This window comes from Glycine max, chromosome 6 (assembly GCF_000004515.6).
Source record: "Glycine max cultivar Williams 82 chromosome 6, Glycine_max_v4.0, whole genome shotgun sequence".
Classification (NCBI taxonomy): Eukaryota; Viridiplantae; Streptophyta; class Magnoliopsida; order Fabales; family Fabaceae; genus Glycine; species Glycine max.
Window position 1 is genome coordinate 49406191 of NC_038242.2, and position 12439 is coordinate 49418629.

The window sequence follows — 12439 nt, forward strand, 5'->3', positions numbered from 1 at the left end:
CATTTTTAGTACCTATTTAATTATATCCATTACAGATTTTGCCCGTGGATATTCATTAGAGTATGTTTAGATAAAGAATTTTAACTGAGAAAAGTAATTTATCAGATAATTTAGATTTCTGTAATCTAGAATTCATTGTTTTGATGTTTTTTTTTGAAGAATTTAAAATTTTGGAATTTTAAAACAGAATTTTAAACAACTAAAAATCTGGAATTTTAATTTCCTTCTAAAAGATAAGAAATTGAAATTCTCTTCTTACAGTCTTCTTCAAGAAACACATCGTATGAGATTGTGGAACACCGATCGGATCTGAGCGTAGAGGAATATGTATAACTAGCACACCAAACATATCTTTTCTTTTTTTTTCATTCATTTTTTTCACCCTCGTAGTTTTAACTTTTTTTATCCAAACACAAAATTTTAAAAATAAAAAAATTTCAAAATGTTTAAAATTTCTCAGAATTTTAAATTCCTCCATCCAAACGCACTCTTAACGTTTTTGTCATCCCTAATCATTCTGTTTTTTGTCATCCCTAATCATTCTGTGTGTTATTGATCTCCTTTCAATGTCCAAAAAACGTTACATGATTTGAAACCCCAACAACACCGATGGCTTGTTTTCACGAACTAATAATTCAAAACCAACACAATGTAGTGCTTAACACTATGAAGCAATGAAAACCAAATTAATAAAAAAAATAGCACAAATAAAACCAAACTCTAATTTGATGATGGGCATGCAACTAACATTCAACACCAAAACAACAGCAAAATGTCACATTTACATCCTCTGATACTCCCGAAAATTTAAGGGCACTATATATTATTAAGAAACTTTCTCACTCTCCCAATACATGCAAATTAACAATTTTTTTTGGATAGGCCACACCTGGTCATTAAAAGAGACTATCCTACCTGAGTCGACTAGTTCAGTAGAACTACTAATATTGTAGGCAACAAACAAAGTTCTTCGTCCAACTCTGAGACTAGGAATGATAAACCACTTACCAAAACTCGAACTCAAAATTATTATTTAAGCTGAAACAAACTCGATTAATTATTAGTGCAACAAATAAACTATATATATCAAAACCCTTAATTAAGCTTCTCTGAATACTATAGCAACTCCGGATAACCGATCCATTCAGTGCTTCTCAATGAACTCCTTGATCCTAGAAATGAGAGCATCGGTTTGAGCACTAACATTGGGGTCCATATCCACAGCAATCTTATTCAGATAAAAACTATGTGTCATCCCTTTGCTAACATAAAGTTCCACATCCTTGTTGGCCTTCTTCATGGCCTCATAGTACTCCATCTCCGTGTCCCTCACCAAGTCCATCTCCGCCACGCATAGCAGCACCGGAGGCAGTTTCAGCCCTTCGAGTGGCGGTGCCGCCTCACCCATCGGGCACGTAAAGGGGTGGTCCTTGGTGGCCCCAACAGGAAGCGCCAAGGCTAAGAACTTGTCCAGCATGTCCAACGTTAAAAACGGTGTCTGTGGCATTTCCATCTCGGACCGGCTCCGGTTGGACCGGACAAAACCGGGGTGAACCGGAATTGCCCCCGCGACCCGGACCGGGCTTAGGTCCGCCGAACCGGCCCTCGCGGCCACCTCATGCACCGAGTTTCCGCCAGAACTGTCTCCTATGAGGAAAACCCGGTTGAAGTCACCGTGTTGCTCGAGCCACGGCTCGAGTGAACCGGACCGGGCCACGGTTTGGAGCCAGAGGAGGGTGTCAAAGCCGTCATCGATGGCGGCGGGGAGGCGGTGCTCTGGGGCACGGCGGAGGAACGGGGAAACCACGATGGACCGAGTGGACCGGGCGAACCGGGTGTAGACTTGGTAGTACATGAACCAGTCCGGTTCACTTATGCAAAACCCGCCGCCGTGGAAATGGAGGACAATTGGTAGTTTTTGGCTGTCTTCCGGCTTTATCTCTGGCAGATAAAGTCGGACATGGTGGCCACTCTGGCCACCACCGTGAGTAACGGCGACGTCGCGAATGGCAACGCCGTCTATGAATTGTTCATGGGGAGGGGCCGGTTCGGCCATGAACTTGAATTGGTCCGGTCCGGACCATGTCCGGTCCACTGAACCGTCGTCATAAATTTTGAGCCAACCGGACACCTCGTCAACTAGTTTCTTTTCTTGGACCATGTTTTAGCAAGTAAAGGGAAATGTTAGTGTGGTGGCTTGGAATTAGAAAGTATATTGTTGCTCTTATATAATGGAAAAGAGTTATGGCTTTTGAGCCGTTTGGTGTGGAAAAATAAAAAGATTAGTGGATCATATAAACTCACGAAGATTCTAGGAATTTCCCACGTAAAGGGTGTGTAAGACTTGCAAGTTCCAAGAAAATAGAAGTCATCAATAAAATAAAATAGTAGTAGATTTTCTTTATACCCTTTTGGTGAATTAGATGTGGAGAGAAGAGAACGATAATATGAAGAAATTAATTATTAATGCTGTAACGTGTGCGAATACGTGAGACTAATAAGACTAATATCAATAGAAAAGTAAATATATATATATAAACGCGCGCTAAATGTGTGATTTTTTTAAAATTATGAAGATTATAAAAAATTATAATTTTAAATAAATTATACAAAATTAATTTTAAATAAATTATAAACAAACTATATAAGTTTTTTAAAATTTATAATTATTATTTCAAATACTTTTCCTTAAAATATATGTGGATAATAAAGTTAATACTATATAATCAATAAAGAAAGCGAAATATTATCAACACATTTTCTAATACATTTTTCTACAATGTTATTTATTATTTAAAATTTAATAAAAATTAAATAAAATTATAAATTTTATTTCTTATTTAACAAATTTCTTGTGTCAATCTTTTTTTTATAATAAATATCAGTTATAGTTTTATGTTTTTTTAAATAAATTTTAATCAATAATAAAAAAAATAGTTCAAAAATATAAAAAATTGTATTACTTATCATTAAACAAGAAATATTTCAAATAGATAATACAATTTAAGATAACCACCACTTTTTAAGTGGGGACTAGTGAATGATAATTGATATCACTTGTATTTGTTGACCATTTGACCCTATCAACTTCTTCCGCACGCCGAGCCCTTCAAACATCAATCACCATTCATGCGTTCAACCAACTGTTCCTTTTTTTTATATATAAAAAAAAAGAGCAACTGTTCCGGTAATTTTTTCTTTTTGAAAAGCAAAATTTGAAAATCATTAAAAATAGACCAAAGCTTAGCATAAGTATAAGATGCATGTATGATATTATTTTGATACTCATATGGTGATCTCTCTCTCTCACACACACATACACTCGCGAATGAGTGTTAATAAACACAATTTAAAGACAAAAGGAACCAAACCCCCACCCCATGCCAAAAGAGACAAAAGGAACTTACTTACCTTCAATGACCACAAGTAGGCTGCAGGTGGATGGGAGGTGTTGCCCTTGTGGGATGGTTCAATCTGTTGCGGGAATCGCTTGAGTGAGACGCGCCATCGCGGGTGGGAGGTGTTATTCATTAAGGGTAATTTAGTAATTTTAAATGTAATTGGGAGGTGTAGGATGCAACTCCCCGTGAAAAAATAAGAAGCCCGAAATTGAGCCCAAGAAAATAAGATAAAAAAGAAACTAGGCCCAGTTATTTGCTAATTGCTAGCGTGCGCAGCTACGGTAATACACTAATACTACAGCAGTTGTTGAGTCAGCGGTTCTGGGTTGGAGACAGAGAGAGAGAAGTTTTCAGTTTCAGAAAGAAAGCAAAAGCAATAGCAATGGGTTGGATCGGTGAGACTGTTGATTCCATCAAATCTCTTCAGATCCGCCAGGTCCTCACCCAGGCTGTGAGCCTAGGTCAGTTCGGTTCTTCTTCTTCTTCTTCTTCTTCTTCAATTTTCAACTTCTCCAATCTAACCTTCTTTTTAGGGTTTTTTTTCTCAAACTTCTATTTAACAGTTACAAAAGCATAATGGGACATCATTGTCTAGAACTTTAATTAATTTCTTCACTTTTTACTATCACTGGTTATAGATTATCAGGATCACTGTATAACCCTTTGGGTTGACTTAGTGGTGTAAGATTCCTCTGATTTTACATGAGTCATAACATCTATTTAGTGGGAGACCGGTGTTCGATTTTCTCCGCGTGTAAAATTTTCTTGGGCCAGAGGCAGTCATACACCATCCGAGGACCAAAAAAAATTGATTTATGTTAAATAGATTATGCAAACAACATAGGGTATCTTGACATACTTTGTATGCACATGCTGAAGACAGTAATTGAATTGGTTTTTGGTTGATAACTTTGTATATGGTATGCTGATTTTGCTATATGTGCTGTTGTCAGGCATGATTGTTACGTCTGCACTGATAATATGGAAGGCATTGATGTGCGTTACTGGCAGTGAATCTCCCGTTGTTGTTGTTCTTTCTGGAAGCATGGAACCCGGATTCAAGCGGGTATGTCAATAGTATGGAAGTCTTTTTTCTGTTTCTTATACCCATAATTCAATTCTGTTGTTTCATTTGTGTCAATAATTTACTAATTGTAAGGTTTGCTTTCATGCTATATATATCCAGGGAGACATCTTGTTCTTGCACATGAGTAAAGATCCTATTCGGGCAGGGGAGATTGTTGTGTTTAATGTTGATGTAAGTTTTCTATCCGCTTGCTTCTTTATATTTTGAATAATAAGTTTGTTTATTAATTTTCTGCTTCTTTGTTTTCTGCTCACTACTTTCCTATCCTTATTGACATAATGTAACTTTTTTTATATCTAGGGACGTGAGATTCCAATTGTTCATCGTGTAATTAAGGTAAGCACCTCTTGGACACATTAATAATGGATATGATTGATTACTTCCTGAATCCCTCAGACACACAATACATATTCACTGGTTTAACATTCTTTTAGGCTTTCTGAAACATACATATTGACTGGTTTAGGCTTTGTGGAATTTATAAAAATTATGGTTGCCCTATTTTGGAGTCTCAACACTTGATCATTTTGTAGGTACATGAAAGGGAAGATACTGGGGAGGTTGATGTTCTCACAAAAGGTAATGTCTATTTCATGACCAGATAACTTACGGAAATGTTCGTCATGCTACTTTTCAGGTCCTCCATTTTAGTTAGTGGTTATATGTTAATGTAATGCTGTCCCTTGATTTATTTTATTGTCCTTGGCAGGAGACAACAATTATGGGGATGACAGGCTACTGTATGCTCATGGTCAACTTTGGCTGCAAAGGCACCACATTATGGGTAGAGCCGTCGGGTATAACATTTCTTTTAGTAGACTTGTTTACTAAATCTATCTTGTTTAAGCCAGTACTCACCTGTTGTGGCAACCACTCATGGTTTGTTACAGTATTTGGGTTATATGCTTCAATTCTCCAACTATAATAAGAGAGGATTTTGGTTTATTATTGGGAATTTTAGGTCTTTATTGGATAACGGGTAGTTTGGAATTTTGGGATTTGTTTCAAATAATAAATAACTTGATTTATAAAAATGAAGTTAATATTTTTTTTTTCTTACTTTGTTTGCCCTCTTGCTATTTTGTGGCCTCTGTGACATTAAAGCATTATGCATTTTCGGCTACATGCTAAATGCCACTAGAAGAGCATAGTATGTAACCATGTGCACAATTTCTAACACCCAATGGGTGTTTGAACATAAGGGTTAATCTGACTTTGTCCCGCAATGATACCAACTGTGTGGCATTCAAGTTTTCTTGTAGTATGAAGCATTTTCAGTTGATAAGTAGTTTTCTGGTATTTGTCAATGGCAGGTTCTTACCATACGTAGGCTGGGTGACCATCATTATGACTGAAAAGCCTATTATCAAGGTTTGTTTGCTGTGCCAATATATTCTGTTTCATCTAGCTGATGTAGATTGTTTACGGTTTGAAACTTAATAATTCTGTTGTCATGTCTGATCTATTGCACAAAGCAATCTATGAAGATGACCATTTTAAAGATGCATGATACATATTGAGTTGCAGCAAGAATGAAGTGCTCTAAAACTGTATCTTTCCTTGCAGTATATTCTCATTGGTGCTTTGGGGTTGCTCGTGATAACTTCGAAAGATTAAATGATGAATATGAAGTCAAAACTGCGGTCTAACTTCGGATGGTAGGGTGAGCAGAATATAATGGTAAGATTAAAAGATGAATCTGAAATCATTTTGTACCATTCATAGTATATGGGGGACAATATGATGTTAAGGATTTATGCAAAATAGTTGAATTTTGGTATATTCTTACTTCTTCCTACTCCTTGATGAGTTGGTATCTGACTGAAACCCCTCTTCCTTTGCATTTTGAGTGAAACCCCCCTTCCTTTATATTTTAATTTGGTGCAGTTTAAGATTAAGCATATAAATCAGCTGTTCCTTATCCACAATGCCTTCTGCTGCCTTTACAAGACTACTTTATTTCTTTGCGACAAATTTTAGCTTGCTGATGCGTTATAAATATTGATATAATTATTAAAATTTTGTCTACATCGATCCTTCATGAATATTATGTTTGTATGGTGTTAGAGTGTTAGTTTAGTTTTTCTTTTGATTATTTTATACTCCCTCTTGTCGCATTCATAAGAAAAATAATTGATTTTACACTTAATAAGAACATTGAATTTTTTTAGATAATTATAGAACATTAGTTAAGTTCATTAAATAATGTGAATTTCAATTAATTTTTTTTTCTGTAAACTAGTCCTTCCGATTTTTGGTCTTGATTATAAAAGAAAAAGACATGTTTCACATTGACTAAAGAAATAAGTTAGTTTTATTAAATTGTGTCATTTTCTAAAGAAATAAGTTAGTTTTATTAAATTGTGTCATTTTCTAAAGAAATAAGTTAGTTTTATTAAATTGTGTCATTTTCTAAAGAAATAAGTTAGTTTTATTAAATTGTGTCATTTTCTAATAGAGGTGTGGATTTAAAAGTTGTGAACTGGGATTCAAAAATACTATATATCTTTTCAATCACATTCCTGAAGGATGCATGAAAAAGATTGGATAATTCATTTTCATTTTGAGGGACATTATCCTTCTGCAAAATCTTGTGGACGATATCCCACGCCTTGAAATGGATCTAAAGATTGATTGGTGTCGATTTGGAAATCCACGATCTACTGAAAAGTATTTACCTGATAAAACATAATACATATCAAATTAGTATAGAAAGTATAAAAAAAAAGTTATTTATCATAAAAAAAATTAAGTACTTGAACACTTTAAGTCCATTCCTCCTTGTCAAAACTCAAAAGCATCATTAAGTAGCTTGGAATTATGAGTTGAACCTCTCCACCTGCTAAGACTGTACTTGAATTTCAAATCAAAGTTACAAATTACTAATACATTTTGTGATATCTTTTCATGATTACAATAATTGCTCACTTTTTGTTCCTCGCCATTGTCGGTGGCCAAACTTCAACTGAAAATGAACGGGAGCCACAAAATGATTTAATCTAATATATAATATTCTAGTAAATATTTCAAACTTAAGTTGTAATTTAAACACAAAGTTAATAATAAAAAGGATAAATAATAAAATTGGTACTTGAAAGTGTAAGCCACTGATAAATTAATCGATAAAAAATTCAAATTCAACCCCTAAATATATAAAAAGTGTGATAAGTTAATATTACAAATAATTTAATGATAATTTGATTCTTAAACTTTATAATTTAATGTCAAAATGGTTGTAAAAAAATATAATTTATTTTTAAATTAGTCTGAATATTATAACTTATTATTAAATTTATCATCGCATTACACTTGAATTTGACTATATATATATATATATATACTCAAACAAATATTTAGAATCCTTAAATTTATTACATTACTTCCTATTTCCTTCGATATTTGAATTCTCAAGACATTTTTTGAAATGTGAATCTTCTTTTTTAAATGTTTTTCTCTAGAAAACAGAATTTACTTTTGATCATTATTTTTTAAAAAATTAATTTATCAACGACATAGAAAAAAAATTATCTATATAAATATCACAAATTAAAATAGATAAAGTTTATAATCATCTACTTGAGCATACATGTAAACTCAATGAAAATTTATATAGTGCATAAAGATACACAATATATATATATATATATAAAGAAAATAAAAATATACAAAAAATTTAAAAGATAACTTGAGCAAATATTGTTTTAGGGTTAAATTAGTATTTTGGTCCTCTAATTTATTATTTATGTTCAATTTGATCATTTAATTTTTAAAACTGATTTAATTTGGTTCTCTAGTTTTTTTTTTCCGGATCTAGTCCTCTAATTTTTAAAATCAATTCTGTTTTTTTGAAAAATATGTATTATGTGACAATTTAAAACTACTTAATGGTGATTTTGAATCGTCACAAAGAATAATTTCTTATAATTTAAAATGAAGAACCAAATTAAATCAATTTAAAAAATTAAAAGACTAAATTGAATAAAAAAATTAAAAGATCAAATCAAATATAAATAATAAATTAAAAATTAAAATACTAATTTAACCCTATTCTATGAGTTGAAATGTGCTACTACTAGAGCTACACTATAGACGGTCCCTTAGACTTACAGGATATGACTACCTGGCTTAGTCTTGACCCATTGCAGTAGTTTTTTTTTTTTTTTTTATCTATAATTTTCACATATAATTTTCCCATTACACTATGTCTTGGTCTTCATCGTTTTCCTAAACAACTATAAAATAATATTTTTCTTTTGTCATTATTCCCTGACTACTTCTTTCCAATTTTATTTTATTATATTGAAAATTAGCATATGAGTGACTTCAGCATGCCATCATATAACTTAATAAACACCAATCAATATAGCATTGAACATGCATATTGTATCCCAACGCCATTCAATTAGCCTAACCTTTAATTTGGGTAGGAAGTGGGTCAAGTGTGTGAACGTTGGGAGTTTATTTGTGCTTAAAATTGGGTTCATTTGTTATTGCTTATTGGGCAAGGGCGTAAGAGTTAAGCAAAAGACTTTGTTAACAACACTCTTACTTTAGATTAAGGTTTAACTGCCTTTTAATCCATATAATTATAACATTTTTTTTGTTTTTAGTTTTTATAGTTTAAAATATCTCAGTTTGGTTTCTATAGTTACAATTTTTTAACACTTTTGATCTTTTGCTATCTAAAATCACTTAACGTGATTACTTTTAGATCCTTTACAACTGCTATAAAACTTAATTGTCTAAATTTTTTGATAATTTTTCACTGCTAATTTCAGTTTCGTAACAATTTTAAAGGATTTTGATGTAATGGTTTTAGGAAATTTTACACCGCAAGCATTAAAAGGTTAAAAAATTGTAATTATAAGAGCTAAAATGGGACATTTCAAACTACAAAATTAAAAGGAAAAGTTTTTATAATTACAGAAACCAAAAGGATAATTAAACCTTAGTTTAACTGTTCTTTTCTACAAAATTGTTAAATTTCTAACACAATAGAAATAATTAATAAGTTTCTATTTTTTTTATTAGCCGAAACAAATTTCTACTATGTAACTAATTTTATATGCAAATTACTTTTTTAAAAGTAATAAAGTTAATGATGATATTATTTTTTCAATTAAAATTAAATAAACTACGATGCAATTTACACTGGTATAAAAAGTACATTTTTCCAACTATTATGAATGTGTTTGGCATAAAATTAAGGTATATTTTTTCCCAACAAGGTCCAAAGTTGTTGGCTTACTTATATATTTCTCAACAAAAAAGAAAATTAGTGCGATAAATATTGGTCATTCAATCATTTGTCAGTAACATCTAAATAGTTTGCATACAAATGTATATCTTTTCAGCAAAGTCTGAAGTTGTTGACATACTTGTTAAATTATGATACCATTCATAACAATATGACGTGTAGTTGTAATATCTATCTATCTACTTGTCAACCATTTGACGAGGTTGTTGGTAAATATTATAAGTGACTAAAGTTATCGTTGGAATAAGTATTATTTTCTAAATAATATTAGTGTTGTTGACAAAAAGGAATATCTTATCTAAACAAAATTTAAATGACGTTAAATATATGTTTTTGCTAACAATTCATTTGTGGCTAAAAATCGTCGTGAATATCTTTTAATCTTGTAGTAAACAAGAGATTATTAAAGACAATTCAACAGACTGATGAGTTTTATATATATATCAAATGAAAAGAAAAACAATCTTACCAAATATCATAAAATGAAAAGAAATATCATAACATGGAAAGGAATAAAAGGTGAACTAAAAAAGTTCCTATACATCACACTAATTAGTTTCAAGATTTCTCTTTTTTTAGCTAGATTACAAAATGTAACATTTACTAAAAAAGTTCCTATACATCACACTAATTAGTTCCTATACACCACCCATATTTGTTTCATATATAATTATTTGAAGCTGTATAAAATGTAACATTTATAAACATGGTTTTCAGTTAATTGTAGAGGCGGGTCCATTTGCTGCTTCCAACATAGCATGATCTGTAGTATTCATGTTGCTATAACCAACATTAGGGTTCTTAGATGCATGCTTTGATATTTCTTTCTCAGCTATTTTTCCTGCTTTTTCCACGTGTATATCCATTTCTGCTTCAGCTTCTTTTGCCAACCTAACCTCGTGAGCAACATTCTTTCTGGCATCAGCGATCTCTTTCTCAGCCTGCAAAACCATAACGAATGTTATAGGCTGAGTGGCACACTTTTTTTCCCCTAATCCTTCCATTTATTGGAAGAAATGAATTCTGATTAATCCAAAGTTCAATGCATTAATTATTTATGTCAAATCATTTAATTAGGTAGAGGGATCACTTTGTTTCTTTTGACAAGAGACAAAATATTCAAATAAAAGAAGAGTGTAATTAACTAATAATATAATTAAATGGGCGCCTCTACATTCATATATATATTGATATAAAGGTAGATATGGCTTAGACAATTAGGTACAATATTGTCCACAAATGGAGACATGTAAATTAGGGACACTTAAATTGAAACATGTCTGGCAAAAGTCAATGAAAGTTTGTGGAAGAAAAAAATATAATTGTGATTTTTCATTATTTTATGACTAACATTAAGCAAAGAAAGGATGAGATTAAAATTCTCATGTTAATTAGAGTAGAAGCAGTTTATTAAATTAATTGGTCACGTGTATTAATTATTTTATTAGAAGTTTCACTAGAAAAAGCAAAGAAGGATAAAAATGACGAGCTAAATCATCTATATAGTACAGGATAAGGCATATTTTTCTAAATTTCCTACAACATTGGAGTGATACAAGAGGTGTGCTAAATTGTCTATAATGGTTTAAACAATGTCTAAGTTTTAGTGTTTTTTTTTGGATCGTTCCTTTATTGCCTCCTAATCCTGCATTATGAGCATTAACAATACAATGTTCAAGTACCTTTTCTTCGGCCCTTGCTTCAGCCTTGGCCTTACGCGCAGCATTTAAATCTTTTAGCTTTTCCTTCACAGCCTGCATTTTTCCTAAGATTTTGTGACCTTGTATTTCTCAGTGTTACTTTAAAGATATTAGAAATTAATGCTCTTTTTCCCCCGGTGAAATAATGCTCTCTTTATATAGATGATGAGAAACACAATTGTCTATATAATTATGGGTTCTTATTGCTTCCATTTCTCTCTCTCATTTTGATGGCTCTTTTGGTGAGCAAGTGTTGTCCTAAACATGTCAGGACAATTTTGTGGATCACACTAAATGGAAGATAAGATCATTTTGTGGATTGCATTGTCAAGACCATCTTGTGGACAAGAAACAAAACATCAACATTTTCCATATTTAGATAATGTATTCTAATCCATTAATTAACAGTATCAGTAAAGGATTGATGTATGTGGGCTTGATAATGGACTATGGAGAAAAATATATAAACCAACACCTTATTTCCTCAGGAATAAAATTCCTCACTTGCTTTTGTAAGAAAAATATATAAACCAACACCTTCCCTTATATATATGTGTGTGTACCCCACTTGGATATAATCAATATATGTATAGTTTTTTTTTTATCATTATATATGGATAGTTTAATTACGCATTATCAAATTACACTACACACTTAAGTAAATTAGTTTTAATTTAATGTTAATTTATTAGTATTATTTAAGTTAATGTAAATTTATTTTAAAAAATAAATATTGAAAAAATGGTATTTTTCACTTTGTTGAATTTTTATCTTAAATTTACAGTAGCTATTTATTATTCATATCACTTAAAAACTAAACCAATTGAAAAATTTAATTATATTATGTATTATTTTGACTTGGATATATTTTTTATGCTATATAAATTATTAAAGTATTTTTTTATTAATTACTGAAAATACAATGAAATAAACTACATTATAAGTATGTGAGTTCAAGTATAAATTTTTTAGTTCCCTTTTCAAATGTAATAAT

General features: G+C 31.5%; 3 protein-coding genes across 3 annotated transcripts; 1 reads left to right on the forward strand and 2 right to left on the reverse strand.

Annotated features, from left to right (window-relative positions):
* Positions 1-794: 794 nt before the first annotated feature.
* Positions 795-2368, reverse strand: LOC100806530 (probable carboxylesterase 15). The gene has a single exon (XM_003527469.5). It carries the CDS (start codon positions 2159-2161, stop codon positions 1145-1147), a length of 1017 nt encoding a protein of 338 aa, XP_003527517.1. The 5' UTR covers positions 2162-2368; the 3' UTR covers positions 795-1144.
* A 1295-nt stretch (positions 2369-3663) lies between these two features.
* On the forward strand, positions 3664-6516 carry LOC100807064 (signal peptidase complex catalytic subunit SEC11C-like). Its single transcript, NM_001255564.3, has 8 exons — positions 3664-3862; positions 4355-4467; positions 4588-4659; positions 4789-4824; positions 5022-5067; positions 5198-5285; positions 5802-5859; positions 6055-6516. The coding sequence occupies exons 1-8, from the start codon at positions 3784-3786 to the stop codon at positions 6103-6105; spliced, it is 543 nt and encodes a 180-aa protein (NP_001242493.2). The 5' UTR covers positions 3664-3783; the 3' UTR covers positions 6106-6516.
* A 3629-nt stretch (positions 6517-10145) lies between these two features.
* Positions 10146-11571, reverse strand: LOC102665037 (late embryogenesis abundant protein 6). The gene is made up of 2 exons (XM_006582315.3): positions 11428-11571; positions 10146-10686 (listed from the first exon to the last, which is right to left on the reverse strand). The coding sequence occupies exons 1-2, from the start codon at positions 11503-11505 to the stop codon at positions 10459-10461; spliced, it is 306 nt and encodes a 101-aa protein (XP_006582378.1). The 5' UTR covers positions 11506-11571; the 3' UTR covers positions 10146-10458.
* Between the last annotated feature and the right edge of the window lie 868 nt (positions 11572-12439).